The sequence below is a fragment of the Pseudopipra pipra genome, chromosome 3, assembly GCF_036250125.1.
Source record: "Pseudopipra pipra isolate bDixPip1 chromosome 3, bDixPip1.hap1, whole genome shotgun sequence".
Taxonomy (NCBI): domain Eukaryota; kingdom Metazoa; phylum Chordata; class Aves; order Passeriformes; family Pipridae; genus Pseudopipra; species Pseudopipra pipra.
The window spans coordinates 43,844,164-43,867,002 of NC_087551.1; the positions used below are offsets into that span (position 1 = coordinate 43,844,164).

At 36.9% G+C, this 22,839-nt stretch overlaps 1 protein-coding gene across 5 annotated transcripts in view; it reads right to left on the bottom strand.

Annotated features, from left to right (window-relative positions):
- Positions 1-10,598: 10,598 nt before the first annotated feature.
- The window catches only part of SMOC2 (SPARC related modular calcium binding 2), a 139,627-nt gene continuing 127,386 nt past the window's right edge, over positions 10,599-22,839 (bottom strand). For 2 of the 5 annotated variants that reach the window (XM_064648904.1, XM_064648909.1), the window contains exons 10-13: positions 18,565-18,667; positions 17,391-17,665; positions 14,980-15,023; positions 10,599-12,225 (exon numbers count right to left, since the gene is read on the bottom strand). In XM_064648904.1, the coding sequence (XP_064504974.1) occupies positions 12,202-12,225; positions 14,980-15,023; positions 17,391-17,665; positions 18,565-18,667 (446 nt within the window). In that variant the 3' untranslated portion in view covers positions 10,599-12,201. Of the gene's footprint in view, positions 12,226-14,977; positions 15,024-17,390; positions 17,666-18,564; positions 18,668-22,839 lie in introns of all 5 variants that reach the window. The other 3 variants (XM_064648907.1, XM_064648906.1, XM_064648905.1) reach the window with 3 other exon arrangements.

A 22,839-nucleotide genomic window follows, 5' to 3' on the forward strand; every position in this document is an offset into this window, starting at 1 on the left:
GAAAAGTGCCATTGGGCTTTGGTAACAACCAAATGGCTCAATGTTGTGCAAACTTTTAATCTTTATTTACTTTAAAGAGAGGATAGAACAAACTTGAAATCTAAAGTAGCATGCCTGAAATTAGATATTGGAGCCAGTGTTTCCTCCTGGAAAACAAGCATCAGTAAAGTTTGACAGATTCGAGTACTACAAGTTAATCTCAACTCTAATTAAATGTTATGTGTAACAGTTCTTTTAAATGAGTGGCATTAAAGGTACTTCAACTTTCTTCCTCTGTATCTATTTTGAAATTCACAAGCTGTGAAAGCTAAGAAGAGCCACATAATCCACAGTCTGATTTCCTGTCACAGGCATCTATCTACATAGACCCTCACTCAGTCACTATTCCTTCAGGCTCAGAATTCTGTACGAGTCAGTGAATATCTTCAGGGATACACCAACCATGATTTAAGAAGTGAAATTCTGTCCCCACAGAAGCACATGGAAAGTCTTCCCCACATCCCACCTATATAATTACCAGCTAAACATTTGGATATGATAAACTTTCAGTGAATATGGAGAAAAATCACCCGAGGAACCTGGTGATATTTGCTTTGCACATCTCTGTGTTTGGGATCTGCAGTAATGTTATTTGATGAAGCAGTTGGTCTCTAGAGCTCTGAGGAATTCTTCAATTCATTACATGTGACCAGAGACAGATTCAAAAGGACATACAAACACACTGTAATCCAGGCAATCAGCAGCACTGCTACAGATACCAAAACACAAATGAACAAATTTGCCAGGCTGTAATATCAGTTGCAAACTGGGAGAAATCAGATTTTCCAGTTGACCTCATTGCAGAACTGATTTTTTCCCAAGGTGCAAGAACAAGTATTAGCAGATGAAACTAAGTGGTAGTGGATTCATACGTAATATTATACATACTATCAATATTCTCTCACTACAGTGATAGTCTCAAACTGTGAACTGTATCTTCTGATGGTCCATGGACTGTTTCTAAGAAATCTGCAAAACACGGTCAAGAAAGATCTACTGATAGTACCTTGTATTTACTCAACAAGAGAAATCAACTCCTTTGAGAGAAAAGGTTAGGAACTACTCCTTTAGAAGTCTCTTATCCTGTTCCCTGCATTAGCAAATTGATAGGACAGTTGATTTCTGAAAGAGAAGACAAGCTGAGAAAAAAGAAAGAGTAATTGATGTTGTTCTAATAAAGACATTTCAAAAATAGTCCCATAAAAAGATTATGAAAAAATAGCATTTGTCTTAAGAATGTTACAGTGAAATTAAATTTCATTCCCTATGTTTTCAGGAAAATTAGTACTGCCTGAATCCATATTTAAGTTACCAGCCTGATGAAGCATATGGAATTGCTATCAAGTCACAAGTCTATAACATTTTTTGACACCTGCTGGTGCCAAGACATTTGACTCCAATCTAGTGAATGGCTTGTGTAATGTTGAAAGTGTTGGAATTAACTATATTATTTCCCATGCTTAGTGGCCCTAGTGACCAAGGTAGGTGGGAGTTTCTACACACTTTTGAAATACAGATTATAGCCTTAAATTAGAAGAACAATAGATTAACACTGAGGGTGCCAGTATGTTTCCCAGAGCAATAGAAATGGCAGGTGTAACTTCTAAATCTGCAAAGAAAATGCATTTTCACTGCAATGACTTGGCTTTACTTCTCTTTTTACATGTTTGACTACACTCATAATCCTGTTTGAAATAATTTTGAGTGTTTTGCACACCACTTCAGGTTTCACACCCCTTTGCAACCTGGAAAGTTACTGAGACCTTACTGCTATACATCTTGTATTTCAGTTTTTACCAGACCACAAAAAGAGAATATAACTAAATATGAATCTTCTGTGTGATGCATGTGCTTGTCAGGCAGGCAACAAGACTTGCTTCAAGTCAGCTGAGACTTAAGTTAGTGATCCGTTTTTGTTTTCTATCTTCTGGTGGCCAACAAGCTTTGTCAAACCTGACCAAAACTTTTGCACAGAACTATTCACCACAAACTTCACCATCACTCTATGCAGTCAATAAGCTTTATGGTAAGACTTCAGTCTCTCCGATTTGCTGAGAATTTAATTAAGTTTCTGTTTTCAGAGTAACTAACTAAATTAAACCTGTAAATCATTGTAAAACAATCCATATTAAATTTTTTTTTCAGAGTCAGTGCTCAAGACTTTCTAGAACATGTGCAATCCAGTTTGTGATGCAAATTACAGATTTACCACGCTCCTGGAAGCAGATGTGTGAATAGTCTGGGCTGCCAAACTTGTTCTATTACTGAAAATAGGTTCTCAGAAGACTTGTACAAGGATGGTGAAACTCAACTAGCATATAATCATTGCATATAACTTCTGTGATTCTGTTTAGCAGGACAGATTTTATCCACTATTAGAAACAGTACATAAAGCTAATTTCCTGATTAACTGCTAAATTTTATATTATGCACTTGCTCCTAACTCAACTCTCTTTAGATCCCTCACTGTAAAACTTATAATTTGCTGACTTTTCTCAATATGTGGACAATGTTTTTTTCCTTCTGATGATGGTCTAAACCATTACATCAGTACAGATGTCTGTATTACACATTAGGTACTTTGATCCCAGCTTCACCCATGAGAAAAAATAAAATTAAACTTAACAAAATATATCTGGTCCATAAAACCAGCATTGCCTTGTTCTTGAAATCCCTATCTTGGATTCATGCTACTCATTACTCAGAAAGTCAGCCAACAAGCATAGATATATTCCTTTGCATCTGGGGCTAACTATGCCCTTGTCTGAGGTCTTATTTTGAATTAAATTCTAACTATTGGTTGCCCTAACTTAGTCCTGGCAAACGATCATTTCTCCTCCCCACTCATGAAAGCCAACCCTTAAGCACTTCTGCAATTCAGAGTGTGTCCCATCTGTTTCATCTGTTTATTTATGCCTATACTTATTAAGCCTAATGGGAAGGCTGCTCTGAGCCAGGCACCATTTGTAGGAATGGCTCATGCTGGGGCTTGTCTGGAGTCTCACTCCATGTCTGAGCCCACAAAGCCATGATCTGAAGGGATGGTGCTGGAGCCCTGCTTTGAAAGCACCACACTTAAACCTAGCACCTAACCAGATATGCATTTAGTCCATCTAGCAGCACCCTCCTGACAGGTTTTTAAGGCAAAGAGCATGAGAAACTCCACAGTGAATGGAGTATCAGAGTGTAACACACTCACCATGCTGTAGGCTGAGGTGGAAAGGGAAATGGCAGCAGCACTTTGCAAGCAGGTTAGCTCCCAGCCTGCACTCACTTCACTGGCAGCCCCTGGTTCCTGGGCATACTTTTATTTCAGAATATCTTAGCTCACTTGTGAGAGCATTTGTATGTTGGCTCTCATAGGAACAGGATGTGATAAAGTGATGCTTCCATTACCCTCTCAAATCTGGCTTACTCTTTAAATCCACACTGTGCTCATTAGAGTTCCAGGCTCTGATCCTGAATACTGCTTTAACGTTCCCAGGGAACCAGAGCACAGCTGGTCTGCACAGTGTTTTAGAGAAAGGTAGGTTTCTTTATGTGGGAATAGAAATCTGCCTGAATGTTAGGTTGTCTGAATAAACAAAAGTTTTGCTATTAACTACAAGACTGTTTATTGGAGGCAATTCTCAAAGGCTATAAGACAGAGGACATTATCTTTATATGCAGAAACATCTGTACACATTTTCCTGTAGCAAACATATCCTACTTACCTATTAAGTATTGTTTTTCAAAAACTGAGTCAAAAATTCACTAAAAGGCAAGCTAACAAATAGTCCAAAAAGGCATTTTACAAGTTTCCACATGTAGTTTTGCCTTTGCACTTCCACTTCAATCATTTTCATTCCACTTCTTGCTGACTTTGAAACAAAGGCTGTCAGCCACATATATCTCTTATGATTTTATGATAGACTACAAACACAGGGGGTTTAGGACAAAAATAGTCAACTCCCTTATATTTATGGCAGACACTCAAACAATGCAGAACTCTTCTGTGAAATCCTGTAGCATGATGAAACCAAGTAGTAGATCAACATGAGCTGAATTTTGCTAATGGAAATGTGTGTAAATGATGACAAACTTTAATAAATTTTAGATACAACGAATTTCCTGGCAGAATTTAATTTTGCTTTTACTGATGTTGCCTAGATTGTAAGGCATCACTAAAATAGGTGATTTTTGGACTGTTTTCATTGTTTCTTATTTAAAAAGTAGTGATTAAGCAAATTATGATGAAAGATAATTATAATCTAAATTCACGAAGAGCAAAATGTGAAAATACCATCAGCAAAGCATTGTCACCAATATACTGATGTTGCATGATCTGTCCTCTTAGTTTTCTTTCAACTGTGTTTTCTATTGTCCAGAAGAAGATAACAACACTACACAGTATAGAGATCAACTGGTACAGATGTGGTGCTTCATGATGCAAAACACTGTTTCAAGCCCCAAAGGAAAAAACACAATAAAATAATAAAATAAAATACACACTAACAGTTGTAATCAACCAAAGTTGCTAAAGTACCCATTATTGACTTCCCTGTGATAGGGCCTATATACCAACAATAAAAACTAAAGCAAGACTTATCAGGGAAAATTAATCTGAAACTTACTGTTTCATTTCTATGGTTCAGGCTGTAATAAACAATTTCTTAAGCAAAATCCATCAAAAGTGATGCTGAAAATTAAAAGGAAGAAGGGGGGGAGGGGACAGGGTATATGATGATTGAGTCTCTATGCTCTAGTATTCATTTATACATTTAGCTTCTAATTAAAAGCAACGTTCAATGTTTCTGAATAAAAAGTCATAGCATTTGGACCATCTCTTTTCAAAGACATCTTACTTATAGTGCTGTCATGACCCCTGTTTCTCACTGTGAAGATGACACTTAATCCTGGGAAATTACATCTCATGGATTTCAGAAGAGAATGAAACTTTCTATATTAAAAAGTTAAAATGGAGCAGACATACTAGAGTCTAAAGCAATCTTCCTGTCACTCCACCCTCTTCCCATCTGTGAACACTGACAATAACATGAAATCTGTGCCCATTGTCATTGTCTTCCATTTTTCAGTTGTACTGCCTGCTTAATGTGAAAGCCTTCCAGCCAGAAATCAATAGAGACTGGCTATGCTACCTACTGCTCAGACATAGGTTCTGGACAGTTAAAAGACTCTGGGTTTTAAATGGAGCAGCAGATGCTGGTTGTAAGACATACTTAGAGCCTCCTCTTCTTCACCTGGTCCTTTTTCCCCATCCTCCTCAAAGCTGTTTGTGGGCATGTAGCTGGGTCTCTCCCTTGATCCCAGCTGCACCAGCCTTCCCAGCCTCTCCCTAGAGCCCTCCCAGGCTATGCCAATTTGCTATTTGCATTAGGACACTGTGTGACTTGTTCCTCCACCTTCTTCACTGCACTGCTGAAAATCTGAAGTGTGAGACATTTCGTGTCATTAGCTATTTTCCAAGTAATTTTCCAGATGACTATTCAAAGCTAATTAAGTTAAACTCCTTGTCATCAGGTCATGGAAATATTTGGTACCATGATAGTACTTCTAATCTGAACCTGTGATATTTTCTGTGGGCTCCAAAATTTTCTTGAGCATCTTTCTTGCACGCCTTTTCCTCTCTCACAGAGATGCACACCTTTAAAGATTAAAGATTTTGAGAAATATTTAAATAATTAGCTTTTAGCCACCCCAAGATTGAACATAAAGGCAACCACAAAAAAAAAGAGGAAAAGCCAGAACTCTATTGTAATCCTTTGCCACCAATGTGTTGATTAAAGAAAATGTTAAACTGTAGGGTATCATCCAAGCCTGTAGAAGATCTACTGATACAATGAATGAAATAAAAAGCAAAAAAAAAAAATTATCTGATTACCCTTTGCTTGCATCTTTACTGAATAAGAAAAACAAAAGGAAATTTATCTTTGTTGTGGTTCAGATTTCCTCATCCTGCTCAAATCTGCTCTTAATTTAGAAATATGCTGGTTTCCTCTTTCATATTTTCATTAAATGTTGCTCAGACTTCCTGGATCTAAAGGAAGCCTTGAGATTGGCCATGAAAAAAATGTCTTTTAGAACAAAGCACTGGAGTCACTGCGATACTGAGGACCAAATTCAGACCTTGTGAATGGACAGGGAAACAATCCAAAGGCAATATGGACCTCTTGTACTGGTCGAAAGTGATGCTGTGAGAGAGATGCTGTGCCCAGGAAGAGGAAATATGCAGTCTCTCTTTCATCTGTGTCCCTTCTCTTCTTTTTCTCCCCTGGGCCTCTCTGACTTCTCCTCCTCATGGAGGCCTTATTGAACATTCTATTTCTTTCTATCTTTGCCATTTTTATCCTTGCTTTGTTTCCATTCCACCCATTTCTACCTGCTATTTCTCCTTCCTTACTTGTTCTCTCTCTTTGTCTGCTCCTTCTTCATTCCCACATCTGGCTTCAGCAAAGAGTTCTGGCCACCTTCCTCAGTTCACCACTCTGTGGTGTCTCCATGATCCTCCTTTCACTTCTCTCTTCTCTCTCTTCCTTTGCTTAATTTTTTTTCTTCTCTCTCCTTTTTTTTTATTTTTTAATTATCCCTTTTAAAATTGCATATTCTTTTTTTCACTTCAGCACCTCTTTTGTCCCGTATTTTTTGTTGCAAAACATTTCTTGAAACCTCTACAAAGCAGCAATGATGCAATTCAGGTTCCTGGGATAACAGCAAGAGACAAATAGAGAACAAACTTCCTTCCTCAATGCTGAGCATTCAACACAAAGAAATATGCTACAGAAGGAGAAGCACACCTCTCATCTGCAGAGCACTAAAGAACGGATGTGTGCAGGCACTGCTCCATCATATGGTGCTGAGCAGAAAGAGGAATTGGGCAGTGCAAGCACATGAAACCATTGAGAGGCCACAGTATTTCTCGAACGCCCTTCAGCTGAGACTGACATTGACTCTCAGTTGAAGCATGATGTTCTGTCACTCTGAGTATAGATTTGATGGAATAAGAAGCAAGTTCTTAAAGTTTGTTGTTTATGATACAGGGCAGGAATTTTCAGTGGAACACAACCAACCAGGGCAAAAAATCTGAGCTATGGAGTAATATACTGTAATTTACAGTATCTCTCATCATGTGTCCTTTGTTCTGGGTCTTGGTCCCACTGGTATCACAGCCTGAGGGTCTCAGAAGACTGTACCTGAGCTGTGGATCAGGAAGACTACCTGGGAAACTGCACACCAACAGAGCTAGAGATGTTCCTTGGGTAGTGCTGAAAGTGGAGTGTGGTTCACATGGGCCTTTGGGTGAAATGAGATATACTAGATTATTTTAGGTTTGAGGGTGTTTGCAATCAAACCCATGGCAGGCTTATTTTGCAAGTTGGAAAAAAAGTTTTTCCTTTATATTTCTGAGGGTCACTAATCCACACTTCTTCAACTGTGCTGTATAGATACAAACTAATATAAGTACCCTTACCCATATTGAAGTTATCTTCATGTTTCTTGTGCATACAGTGCTAAATCCATCAGTTCATCAAGCCCCAGTCCTGTTAAATGAAAATTTAGCATTTCTTTCCCTCATACAGGTACAGCAAGGCACTCAAAAACTCAGATGAAGCATGGCAAATTAATGTTTGGAGACCTGACTTCTTTTAAACAAATATGATTTTTTTTTAAAATTTGTGGAAAAGCAAGAGTGCTGCTGCTTTTCAAAATATCTAATTTTGGGACAAAACTGGTGTTCAAATGTGCCTTTTCTGTGTTGACACTTCATGCTTGTTAGACAACGGAAAAGAAGTTTCAACATAAAAATAACCATCAAAAATCCCTTAAAAGTGAAGTTTCATAGAAAACCGCAATTACATGAGCTTAGTCAGTCATGGTTTAGTGAAAAAATGTTTCTCAATGGAAACTTCATTCACCACTTTTTTCATTTTTTTTTTCCTGATTGAATATAGGAATCTTCATGGATGCACTTCACTTACTGAGTGGGCTTTGTAAATCTTTATAAACTGGTTTTTTGGTTTAATAAAAGCTTATAGCTGTCCACCTGCAATCTCATAGACTGTGCTGATCATTTATGAGTGATTTTCTTCTCCCCATTTAGACATGAATGGATTCCATGCCTGTGCAGAGAAGGATTCTGTATTTTATACGAAGCAAGCAATCCTATGCATTGAATTGATAATGAGTAAAGAGAGTATCTAGGGAAAGGATGACTCAGATGACTCTATTTTATGGAAAAGACACGCACAGAATGGACTCTCATTTCACTATCTTCCCTTCCAAAAAGCTTTGTATACCAGCAGTGAGAGGACAAAGTGCATGATGAAAAAGGGAAAGTGGACGTATATACATGCACTTCTATTGTTAACCTAGATAAAAATAGAATTGTCTCCCTGTTATCCCCCTCATTGGATGTTCTAGAGAAATGTGTTTTTCTGAATGTTTTCTACATGAGTTTTTGATTAAGGAAAAAAATAAAATGTATTATTTATGCCTTTTAAACAAAGGGCATATTTTCACTTATAAAACTTGAACTGGAACAATTAAATGGGACAAAGAGTATGGTTTGTATCAATAATTTATTACAATCATTCTAATGTTTAAGACATCATTAAACTTAGTTGGTTCCGATTTAATGTCAAAGTAATTACCCCAAAATTACATCAATTTGCCATCCTAAAGAAACAAAAATAATAAACGTTTCACTTATTGTACTAAAGACTCTTCCCATTGATTTCTATAACTTAGCTATGTAATACACTAGTGTAAATATTTAAAAAGGACAACTGCGTTATCTTTGTGAGCAAAGATTTCTTAACTTCCATTAATCCATCTTTTATTACTACTATAAAAGGAAAATATTAGTTAAATATATCAAATCTTGGACACAATTAAATGTTTTTAATGATTTAATTTATATTTTTGTTTTCCTTCCAGCTTTCTAGGAATGCCTCCTTTCTCCATAGCTTATGGCACTTGTGAAGGGCAAAAGCCTGGTTCAAATAAAAAAACTACAGCATATTACTCTATTTATATGCAGCGAGTATTTTTAAAGTCTTCTCTCTTTCACTCTTTTAATATCTGAAATGACATCAGCAAGAAAAATTTTTATTCAGAGCCATCATCTAGGTCCCAGTTCTACAAAATGAGTATCTGAAAGCTAGGCATTTTGTTAGACTGGGAGAAGACTGAGAATTAAGTAGTTTTGGTAAAACTTGAACTATGAAATTGGCCTATATTTGGGGATGGAAACAAAATGAGAAAGTTTTTCAAAGTGTTGACAAAACACAGAACATTTCTCGCTGTGTGGCCCGTTAACTAATGGATGTTGCAACAGGCTGGACAAATCACTGAATAAATACATAATTTTCAAACCTTATAGTCTTCTATTTACAACCTTATAAAAGCTCTAAACAAATATGCTCAGCAATAGCTGGAACTAGCACAAATATTGGTCAATGAGAAGCAGAATATAATTTGTGTTTTCAATAAGAACATAATTAAAATTGAAACTAAACTGTTGCACATGGAATAGGATAAAAACTAGAACTAATTAATTACTGTGTAACTAAATAAACACTGGTACTGCAGTGTGAGCCTAAAGGCCTATTCACATGGATTCCTTTTTCGTATCAAGGCCATGCTTGGTTACAACTAGAAAACCAAAATTTATGCAAGTTTAACTTTCCTGTGGATATATGGAAGATACAGGAACCCAAGGTGAATTTAGCAGGCTTTCAAGTGTGATCTCATCAGGGGTATGGTCTCTAACTGGAACTATGAGAATCAGTACTACTTATATTCAAGTGGTGTAATTGCTGGTAATTGAAATAAACTATAAAAGTGATGAGACAGAAATACGTACGAAAAGGAAACACCTCATGTTTCAGTCACTGTAGAGTTATTAAATGAGTCTGTGCTATAGAAGTCTTTGAATACCTAAGAGTGCCTTTAGCATTTATCTGTGTTTCCATCACCATTTGAGGCTACTCATTATATAATCACATGGCTAGTCCAAATCTGCCACCCCACCCACCCTCTTAGTGTAAATGGGGTGCATTTTCAAACCATGAACATGGCAAAATATTTGGTAACCTACATTTATATTGTCTCCAAAGGCCACAGTGGTGGAATTAGATTCTTCTTACAAAATGCTGCTGTTAACCATACTGTGACCACCTAACCAGGCACTGAGAATTCTCAGGTTTTGCCTCTCTCTCACTGTTTCAAGCCAGGCTGAATGTTGCCCAGCAGCTCACAGTCTCATCAAGGGGAAAAGGTGTCATCTCTCACTTTTCTGAGAAAAGGCAAGAGGCTAAACTGAAGCTATATGGAGACAGTACCATCAAAGGGTATGGCCTCAAAATTACTATTTTGAGAAAGCAATGGTATGAATAAGGCATGAAGAGAATTCCACAAAGGGACAAAGAAAGAAAAGAAGATTGACACAATGTACACTCAGGAGGTTTCTTGTAAACTCGATGCAGTGGTGAAGTCACCAGTGCGTGCATTTGTTTCCCAACATGGTTCGCTACGTTGCAAAATAAAAATCACCAGCATAGTTTGATAGCATACTGACCTTTAATCTATAAAGAAGATTAAATTCAAAGTTTAACAGTATCAAAGAATAACAAATACTTTTTAAAACAAAAATACAAGATAACACACAGGTGCATCTTGGTTTCTCCTGCTGCCAAAGCTTAGAGTACGTAATTTCTGGGGTATGATTCCATTTCTTACAGTGTTTCCTGTCACTTCAGTATATGTCAGAATTGAAATGAAACATTTTTATTAGCAAAAAAAAAAAAGCTTCACCAGGTACAAGTTCAAGCCAGGGTGCTATTATGATTAGCTAGTCACATGTGAGATCCCACACATTGTTTAAACAAACCAGAATGAAATCGCTGCTTGTTGCAACATTCCTGCCTTCCCTTGTCAGCTCTTAGATGCCAGCAGTCCTTCTACCACTGCATTGATCAATTCAGCTACTTGTAACTCACAATTGTTCAAAAGCAGTGCTTTTTTTCACTTGGGTACCCTACCCTAAATTTATATCTGCCAGTTCTTATTCCCCTCAGACACAAATACAAAAAAAAAAAAAGGCATCGGGGGGAAAAATGACAGAGAAGGTATGAGAACTTGTGAGAACTTCTTTCAGACAGCAAGGAAAAAGTCTCAGGCAGGGGTGATGTGAGTAGCCCCTCCTGAGGGTAACTGCTGTTCAGCTTTACCTCTAGTGGACCCTGAGGCCAAGCTAAAGAGTTGATAGGGTGTAGGGTGAAAAAAGGTTGAACCATCTGCTTGACATTCCCCATCTCTATAGCAAGATTTAAATTCTGACCCATACAAACTCTGCTGCTGCTTTGCACTGACCACAGAAACATGCTTTTAGGCCCATGCTGAACCAGACAGGAGTGACATTACAATCCAATCCACTTTACTCCTTTTTGATTTGCTGTACTAATAACCCAAGTGAAAGCAAACAGGAGAAAAATCCTACTAAAATTTATAATAAAAGGAATTTTAAAAATGGATAAAAGGATACATTTTTCTATAAACATCCCAAGTAGAATAACTGTTTTTTTAATCCATTAGTGGTAGTATTCTCATTGCATGATCTTTGGAAAGCCTAATAATTACAATAAAAACAAAACAAAATAAAATATTGCCACTGATGAAAAAACTGCAAAACTAAGTAAACAGCAATTTACATAATTCTCTCAGTCCTACAAACCTGAAATTTTCAACACTGCTTGGAAAAAATTGAGAATACAGTAGACTTTTCAGCATAACTCTACTTAAATGACATTTTTAAGAAAAACGAGGCATACTATCGAAATCAAAATACATAGAATCAGGTTTCTATGCTACTTTTTACCAAAAAGTTATTTTCTAAAAAATGATTTAAATGCAAACTTTTACATCTCCAACATGTTTTACATATTTCAGACAACAAAAGAATACACATACATTGTATGTGATAATTTTTCAAAACTAGTCATTACATTTTCACAGATTAAAAAAAAGTCTGCTTAAATATTTCATTTCTACAAAGTGAATTTACATTTTTAAGTACAAAGTGCAAATACTACAGTTGTTTTTATTGCCTTTTGGTGAGGAAATCTCCCACATGTCAAAGAGATCTGCCTTGGATCGGTAAGGTGTTCACCCTTGCTTCTTAGAAACTTGCTGAAAGAAGTTGGAAAAATTTGTGTCATTAATGATATTTTTCATTAATACAGTATAACTATCTATCTGTATTTCTCAACAGTGTCCACATGACGCTATCAGAAGGCAAGTTCTGCACAAATATATATGGGGAATAAAAAAAAATCCCTTCCCTTCATGGCATCTATGAGCAAGGGTATGAGCAACATCTTTACTCTTTCTTACCTATGGTCCCTTTAAATCTATTACTGTTGAACACACAGTTTTAGCTACTGCCTGGGCAAGTCCCTGGTGCAATATACCTTTCTATAGCATGTGATGTATAAGGAATGGGCTGCTGGCCAAAGTCTCCTGAGCAACCTATAGTTTCCTTGTAAACTTTATGCTAGGCTGCAAAACACCTTCTGGGTCTCACTGACAGCGTGTGTGCATGTATGTGTATGTTTGTTGCACAGGGCGGAGCTGAGCAAGGGAAACATACCTGGCCACTACCTTAGTTCTGTCAGACCCATCACGTTGTTCTTTTGGAACAACCCCAGCTGATATTCAGTTAGCATATTAGTATATGTTTCTCTATCTGCTTTCTTTCAGTAAGCTTGTATGTGCCTGTACGCACACAGATGTGCATATAGCGAAAAAATATATTCAGGAATACACCCCTAAGCACACATAAGCATATATATAACTAAACTGCTGCAATAAACTAGTAGAAAATGAGCTTTTGAGTGTGTGTCTCCTGAGTGGTGCAAATCTTATCATGCCCTCAGGTGGGTGGTTTCCTTTGAGTGGCTCCTATGTTCTTCAATAACTTCTTTTCAAGTGAGAACTCCTGTGATGAAAACTACCTTCTGCATTTGCAGTCATGTATTGTTCAAGTATGAAACTGCCAACAGATGGTTTGCTTAGTCAGCCTTAATTTAAGGCTATCATTTGTCAGCAACAGCTCTTAAAACAATTGATGCTGAGTCAGCAAAATTATTGGTCAAAATTAAAAACCGTAGCTGTTCTAAGGATACTTTTATTTCAGATTCTGCAGCTCAGGATCAGATTACAAGAAAGGGGAGAGGGCTTGTCATGCTTCAAGTGAAATGCACGTGTGCCAGTAATATAATTAAAATAACCCCTTTGCATGTTTTTGAGTTCCGACAGGATAATAGTTTTCAGGTTGCCTTGTTTAAAGGCATAAGTAATTTGTGGGGAAAGCTGGAAAAATTAAGACCACAAATATTTGTTTAAACAAACAGAAACTTATCACATCCTTGTAGCTGTGAGAATATTTTATATTCCATCAAAGTTTTGTAGGAGGTCTCTGGTAAAACCCACAACCAATGTTGAGCTTGCCTTAGGAAGTGTGAACCTAACATCAAACAAATGAGAGATGAAAAATGGAACAAACTGATGAGCAACGATGAGAGGAAGATTTCTCTTGGCTTGTGGGGAGGTTCACCTTGAGTTTAATTTCTAACAAACTAATCTAGCTTTACAATAGATGGGACAACATTTACCACAACTATGGTTTTGGGATATTTTTAGCCAAGTTCCTATTTTTACGGGTGCAGGATTACCTGAGCTGTTCTTATGTTTACATGAGTGTTTTTTAAACCAGTTCATAATTTACTGATGCTTTTGTGGGAATTAATAATTCAATTCCTCTAACTAATACAATGGTGAGGTAAGAACAGTGTGAAGATGACTCTTTTACTAGACCATTCAAATAACTTACAAGTCTTTCTTCAGAACCATGCAAAAGTACTAGGAAGGTATGCCTATGTAGCCCAGAAAATTGAATCTTTAGAATTAATGATTCTAAAAATAGACACATACAAATGAGAAACCCATTTTTAACCTATTTTCCTGAACTTTCACTTCAGTCCCTCCTTTTCAAAATGTACCTGTCCTTCATTTAAAAACTCCACTTTTGTGACTTTTGCAGCTCTGAATGCCTTGACTAGCCAAACCTCCACGGATGACATACACTGGTGTTATTTCAAAAAACACAATCAAGTATTTGCAGAAAATCGATACAAACCCAAATCACAGATTATGTTGTCAGGGCATCTGACATTTTATTTGCTCCAATCATTCTGCAGATCAAGCCAATTTTAGTTTAAATGTACACTAGCAGACTGATGAAAATCCTAGTTCTTCAGCCTTCTTTTGCTCAGGTAGCAAAGGCATTTGAAAGTGACAGCTCTTTTCTCTGCCCTAAGATTTTAAAAGGTGTTTAAAGCCACCATTTAGTAATTCGGTGGGGTTTGTGAAATGTACAGATTTTCACAGGGCATGTGAAATCCACGGCTTTGTTCACAAATAGTAATTTCAGTGAATGTAAGTTTGTGTCTACAGTGTGACACGAAGAAAAATGGACAAAATTCAGTTAAAGCAAAAGATAAATGGAGATAAAGCAGTGCACTTTTAAAAGTGTATTGGAATGATGTCATTCAGGAATGCAGAAGACTCATGAGGGCTCAGTTACAGTCATCAAATTATCATAACCTATATGTCAACTTACACTTTCCTAGGAGTTTTCAAATGCAAGCCTAATCAACTGTGCACATTCTGTACATTTACTTGCACCTGGAATTGACTGATTCAGCTTTCCCCGGATAGAACGTAAGCCAAAATTTGTTAATTGGGATGCTGATGTACATTTTTCTGGCAAGTCTGCAGAATAGCAGATTAATGTAGTTTGAAGCTGAAATGCTAACTGCTAAAACCCCAAGAAAGTCAGCTGGTCAAGGCAGAAATGGAGATCTTTCTCTCCCCAGTACTCACCTGCCTGCTGGATGAAGTGCTCTCAGTGTTGGTTTTAGGGGCCGCTAAAGGAGGGAAAATAAAACATTATAAGTGTGGTTTGCAAGTTGTATGCAACATCCCCAAGAACTTAAGATCTCATTATGAAAAGGTATTTTTTAAGAGTAGCTTTCAATAAATGAAATAAAATATTTCAGATCTTTCATTGAAATGTCCACCTTTTTCTTTCCTCATACAGGTGTTGCTTCTTTCATGGAGTTATATGAAAGTTAAATGACAATATCTCTTGCCAGGTAATATGTGACATTTGCTTAGGAGATTGCATCCAGTCATTGCTGAGCATTTCAAACTTGTTAAATCTTTAGTAGTAAATACAATCTATTATCCCTGGTGAGAAAGAAGCGTTGACAAGCAGACTGTCTGGAAAGCATTCATTTTGCTTAAAGATAGTGTAAAGAAACAGTTCTATAAGCCAAAGACATTGTTCATATTTAAACTGTAAAACTTCAAGATTATCACTGGGGTTTTTTTAAGTTTCTTAGTGTTAAAGTCCAAGACAGTACTCAAAATGGGGAAAAAAAATCCAGCAAGCTTCATGAATCTGTTGGCCCATTCAACTTCACAAGCAAATTTGAGAGGCTAGGGAGGAGCTCGCACTTTTGGTTTTCCATGTCAGTTTGCGAGTCAGTCAAGCTGTAGTGGGACAAGGGGGAACAAAACTGGACCTTGAGAAATACTGCAGCAACTAGTACTCCACTCAGAAAGCATGCTTTGCAACTGTATGGTTTTTATATTGCTTCAAATGGTTCTCATACCGGACACCTGGGATTCAAACAAAATGGTACAGAACCACCTCCTTGTCTGAGCTCTCACACCTCAGAAAACGAGGGTCTCATCTTTTCCTAGAAATGTAACTGTAGCTGCAGCGAATTGCCAGTTGATTTCTTTTTGTGCAAGTGGGAGGATTATCAGAAAGGAAATTTTAATTATCAAGTAAGGAGAAACAAAACAGAATAATGATATTCCAACAACAGTAATTTTTATTGTCTTGTCCTTAAAACTATGTATTTCCAGTAAAGCAACCCAATGATTTTTAGAACTTTTTTCCAACTGAATGCCATTAGTTTTTCAATGTCAAAGTTCTGAGATATTTTTTTCATTCCAAAGTTGAATGTTCTCATTATTGAAGGGATTTTTTTGGAGAAGATCTGTTAAAGAACTCCTGTTATAGTGAACATAATTTTTACTTGAGCCAAATCTCTGTGTAATCTTTACATGATTTCATGCATCTTACAACTTTCCTTTCCAAAACAAGCAGTTTATCCTAATCTTTGAGGGTTTTTTTGCTGGAATGTGCACCGAAAAGACTGGGGTTTGCCTTCAGTCTTGCTATGGCTTTCCTTTACCTTCTGGGCAGTGATTTTGGACCCAAATTTTATTTAAAATTAGCCCAAGGAGTGCCTGTTGCAGCAGGACAGAAGCATTTTACTTTCCACATTTTTAGCATAAAGATAACAACAGTCATCCACTTCATATACATTTTTTTAACCTCCATCATTTAAGTGCAAATTGCAAGGTATTATGATTAGGTCCACAAAAAAAAAAGCATCAGAAAAAAAATTCTGGATTTGATTGTTACTTGTTTTGAGAGATCTGTTTCTGTGAGTCATGGACAATTTACTAGTAAAATGTAGAGCTCTTCTGTCTTTCTGCAGTATTCCCTTTCTGGACTTGAGTAAAACCAATGGCACCTTTGTTTTACTGTCCTCCCTTCATTTTAAGGTACCAGACAAACCAATTTGCCTATATTAATTGTACATATTAATTGTATGGGGATCTATGCTGTTGTTTACAATTTATTTTTAGATTCTTCTTCATTTTCAGGAATTGCATGATTGAACCCTGCAGGGCCTATTATACTCTGTAGTTAGTTGTTCCCCTTTCTACCACTTTGGCAGCAAGGTAAGGTGGCTATGTATCAGCAGTTGTTCCACCTGTTTGGCAGATGACTGCATTCCTTGCTTTATCTCTAAACCACATTTGAGAAATGAGAAGTCATTAGAAAGTTCAACGACATGCTTCCTTCCAGGAATCCAAAAAGCACAGGTGTGATACTTCCATTCATTCAGAACATAGTACTGTAATAACATTAAACTGGCTTTTTGATGACTGTTAATGTTATCATATCCTCTGAGGTTTCCTACTGTAATACATTTATTGGTCAGAATCAACAGGAAGTTTTTGATTCTGCTGGAGCAAAGTGATGATTTGCCTACACAGAAGCAACTTTCCTGCCATCTGCCTTTAGCAACAGCTGCATTAGCTAGAGACAGGTGTATTCTTTTATTTTGTATGATTCTGGCACTTATAAATATCAGGCTTCATCAGCTTTGAAGTATTTAGTGAAAAAGACAGATAGAAAAGTTTCTTACTATGGCGTTTCTTTGTTTCTGTTTTACCTTCTTCTTTCGTTACTCCCAAGCAGCCCATTAATTCTTGAACTGACAGGGACTTATCGTTGTTCACATCACAGTATTCCACAAACTTCTTCACACACTTTTTGGGCTTTGATTTCTTTCTCAGGAATCTCTTAAAGGGCTTGATTTCTTTCTTGCCAATATCCCCACTGGAATTTTTATCTAGCTGTTTGAAATACCAGTGGACCACTCTCTCTTCCAGAGTATGATTTGGATCAGGCTCTGAAACCCTGAAACAGGAAAAAAAGAGAGTTTAGTCTTAATTCTAAGATACATAAACCTCGGTTTGTGTCTTTATTTCAGAATAGTTACATCACCATCAGATGTATTGTTACACAAACTTCCCTGCTTTTGTACACTAACTTCTTGTAGTAAATCCCTCTTTTTTCTCTTTGGCCAACTGTACCCTAAATTTTACACTAAGGGCTGGAATATTAGTTAACTCTCTGAAACCCTGTTGAGATCAGCACCACATTGGCAAACAGTGCTTTCCCCTTTAATTTCCTGAAAAAGAGAAAAATGAAGAGAGAAATAAAAAACGAAAAAGACAGTTGCATAGACAGCAGATGCATTAAATGTGTAAAGTAATCAACTGAAGTAGATCAACAATCAGCATTGCCAAATACCTAGACTCCAATTACAACCCATGATGGATACTCTTAGAGATGAAACACCTGAAGGTATTGAATTACAGGATAAGTTATAACAATAAATGCCATCTCCTCTTCAGATGATAAACACCTGACCTGCAGATGCCCAAATTTTGACAGTACTTATGCATTTTTAATGCTACCTGTGACTGTTGATAGCATTGGCTTGTTTTGCAAACAACTAGGCAAAATACGAATCAGGAAAGTAAAACACATTCCTCAAATAAAGCCTAAGAGGAGAAAAAAACCTGACAGACAGTTGCACCAGCAGCTACAGATAAACCCTAATCTGTGCTGCTGAGAATTCATCTATCAAGTGCATCTCTCTCTAGTGGATATAGTCTACAGTGATAACTTTGAAGTAAAGTCTCCTAGTTCTTGGAAATTTACCCTTTGTGAAGGCTTCTCAAGCCCATCAACAATTCATTCACTACTGCCAGAATCCTTTTAAAGACACATAAAAAGGATCTGAAACCCACCGGCTAGAAGACAAGGATGGATCAGAGACTGCGTGCACCATATCTGTGGACAATGCATCCAAAACACTAGTCAGGAACTCATTCTTCTTGGCCCCAGGACAACCTAGAAAACCAGATTTTTTTTCTTTTCTTGTTAACTGTTTTTACAAGATTCATATTCCAAGAATATTTCAAACTTAGAGATAGATGTGACTCCATGTACACAAATTTCCATAAATTGTGGACAAGTTCATGATTCAAATACACATCTGAATTCAGGTATATATCTGTAACAGAGCAGGAATAAACAACCAACCATTTGAACTCAAGCAAGTGGGAGTCTGTTTTGCATACCTGGAGTTCCTTTCTTTAAATTTTGGCCATTATTTTTCCTTTTATTGAGATATCTTTACCATAGGTGTCATTTTGAAAATAAAAGCTTTGAAACAACAGAGGTTTGTACCTAACACAGACTGTTTGAAAGATGGTCTAGAAACTGTTTGAAACATGGTCTAGAAGCTCACAGCACAAGACTTCTTTCAGATTTCTACTTTTGCTCCTCTGAATTTGCACTGGCTTTCTCAACACACATTCTTTCAGTGCATTGTTTTTCCTCTCTGTAAAATGACAGTTAACTCCTTGCCTCATTCCCTTTTCTCTTAGACAAGGGTTAATTACCACTACATGGCACCTAGCCCAATCAGCTGTGCTACTTTGGTTAATACCAAGGGATCCTATGGTGATGCTCGATCATCCTCATGACTACATTTCCAATGCTACAAAGTTTTTCTCTGAAAGAAAATGACAGCTTGTTTCAGATACCTAATACATCAGATAAATATATACTGAAAGATCCCCTCTTCAAGCAGCACAGCTGGAGCACATAAATTCCTCTGACAAGTGCATGAATGTTGACACACGGAGGTTTGCTTATACAATACACCTGTTTCCTCTTCCCTAGAGCCCTGAGCCAAACACCAGGTCTTCCCCTAGCCCTCTATTAGCTGAGTTAAACTCTAGGATGATCCATGATCAGTGCCATAGAGATTAGAAACTTGAAACTGGAGTCCATGGCAGGACTTTCAGAGACAATTCTATGCTGGCAGCCACTTACCCACAGTTCTGTTCTAAAGTGAACAAGGGAAATACTTTGAAGTGTTGTGGATAAAGATTAGTCAGCCAGTAGGGATTTGTTATTTTATTACACTTCTCAGAAACCTCTGGAGCAGGCAGCAGGACTATATGAGCCTGAAAAGCCTCCTTGGCCAGAAAATTATATTTTAATATATCCCATGTTAATCCAAGGAAATAAACCTGTTTTATATTATCCCTTAGTTGTGTTGCAGTAAGAATAGCTCAGCTGTTATGTACAGCAGGAGCACCCACTATGTATTATTGTCTAGCACATTCATGTAGTTATGAGTTCCCCGTCTCTTATGTGTTCGCTTTTCACATCAGAGACATTTTATTCCAATAACTGTAAAAGGTGTATGGAATTTACTGAGGCAAGTTTCACTGCACTAAAAGCACACACACAAAACTAGTTGTCCTTCTCTTGGATATGCTCCTCTTCCCTTTGTCTTTAACCAGTGTGGGTTTTTTTCCTGTCACAACTGGAAAAAAGAGAAAAAAGAAAGGAAAAAACCAAAACAAAACGAAAATCCAACAGCTATGACTATGAGTTCAAGTTCAGTGAGGCAAGCACTTGATCTTTGTAAGGAAGAAAAATGAGAAGGGTGGCAAGAGATTAATAGGTAAGGACAAAAGACTATAGCAACAGGTTCCTGGCAGCATTCAGTGCATAATTTAAAAGCATATTCTCTACTGCAAAGAGCTTGCTGTTAAATAAGGTTCAGGCACTACAACCGTGTAAATAAATTGTGCATTATGATTTAAATGAGGTCGCATAGCTTTGCAAGCCACAAAAGCACATTTGTCCGGAGACAAGCAGGCAGATGCCAAGAAGTTCCAAAGCAGAAGGCACATCCAGTTGTGTTAGCTTGCATGAAACAAGAAACTAAGTCTCTGAGCAACCTACTGAGCTCAGTGCTACATCTTGCTACCAAGGATAGCACTGTGGACCAGAGCTGGTTCTCTTCAAAAGACAGGCAAAAAGAAGTCTGTTGGAGGCTCTCCCATATAGACCTATCTTGAATGATATAAGTTTTATCCATTTCATATTGGAGCTGTGTTACCATCATCAGTCAGAAGCCTGAATTCTGCCACAAACATTAGTTGTGAATCAATACAGGATTCATGGAAAATGCAGGAAATAAGACCTCAGCATGTAACAATGCAGCACAACATTGAGAAAAGGAAATTTGACTTTTTTCTTTCTCTTTTTTTTTTTTTTTGATAGATAATAATATTAATATCCTATTTGATTTAGGAGCTCCATCTGAATTTTTCATGTTATTTATGACTGTATTTCTGACACATCTGGAAGAAAGAAGAACCTATGCTTTAGGTAGTTTCTACTGCTCTCCAGGGAGCTGCTGAGTGTACATATGGTACAGATGTAGAGATCAAAATCCTGACTTAGCTTGCTCTTTATGAGATACAGCTAGGTAGGGGAAAGTATCAACTTCTAAATTCACAAGAAATCATGGGGAGAAAATTCCACAGTTTAAAGCCTGTCTCTGACAATTTTCCCTAAGAATAAGAAAGGTTCCTAAACGTGTATTGCATAAAGTTGCAATAGCAGCTAACAGTAATAGAAATCTTCTCATTGAAAAGAAAAATTGCTGTTAAAATAAACACAATCAGTTGCTGTGAAACATTCTAAATTATAACTGTACTACTTAATGTAAAATGACACCCCACAAAATCCTCACCAGTTAAATACAGAGAAAATATTCAGTTTCTCCCAATTACAATTTTTGCTGATGTGTGGGCAATCACACAGCAATTTACCTCACAGTGAAATCTCTGTTCTTTACAGGTGTTATTAACTCAGACTAATTCTCTGGAGGCTTCACACTGAGCTTTAATTTTCAACAAATCTGTGGATGAACTGGTAAGACTGGAGGGGCTTTAGCTTGATTGTAATGAATAATTCACTCTTGCTGGGCTAAATACAGAAAATGAAAAACTAGTCTCTTATGGGAGCCTTATGCTTCTCTCTATGGTTTATACACTTCAGTTTCTTCTGCAGCTGCCTGTCCTATGTGGATTTGACAGCTTACATAAATAGTAATTTGTTGTTAAAGGATGGAAGTTGAAATTACATGGAGTTAACCTGCAGGTTCAGAGATGTAGAGCTGAGTGTTTGCTCTAAGGATAGTTTTACCCAGAGTAAACCTTAGACCAACAAACACATACAACACATGACAGGAATACACAAACATCTCATTTAAACTATAATATAAAGGAAATCAAAGAATCATCATTATGCATTATATATCTCAAATGTACACATTTCACTATACGTATGACTACTTTTAGTACTAAGAATGGACTTTTAAAGTTAAATCTGTGGGGAGGCTTTCCATAAACCTTTTAAAATATGCACCCAAGTGCCTTGGAGCTCACTGCTTTGTCCATAACAATCTATTACTGTCAGTCTTGGAAGATTATCTTTTACAGCACATCTGAAGTCATGGTTAGAAGAGCATTTAGTTCATTTCTGTAAAAATGGGAATACAATAGATAAGATTAAGCACTTTAAAAGGGATTTTACATCAATCTTCCTGCAAGAGAGGAAATTGTCTTCAATCAGTTACTCAAGTTACTAAAGACACGACAACTTCCAATTAGCAAATCTAAAGCTTCTTTTTTATTCCCCATTTGTTAATATGAACATGAGGCTTAGCAGTGATCTTAAATACAATGACCATTGAAATACCTCTGAAAACTGTAAATAAGCTTTTGGTTTGCTAAAAAACTGAATGATCAGAACTATTCATATTCATGCTTCTTTTGTACCTTTGACTTCACTGAAAAATAGTGGTATACAGAAAAAAAAAGAATTTAACAAAGAGTTTCAGTGCTACTGGTTATCCTTGGAGAATAGACAATACATGGAAAATATTTTTTCTTGAACTTTTATTCTATACGCACATATAGGTACAGTTCATGAGTTTATTCCTGTTGATCCATATGAACCACAAGTTTGTGTTTGTCTAGACATGTAGAGAGGTTTCTTCATTTTTTGGAGGACTTCCTGAGCTTTTCCTGACTCCCTTTCCAGGAAAAAAAAAAAAAAACTCAACAGATGAGCCTGGGAAGTGAAATTTTTAACTCTGATGATGACTAAAAATCATGGTTTCAACAGTCAGTGCTTTTATAGTTTTATTT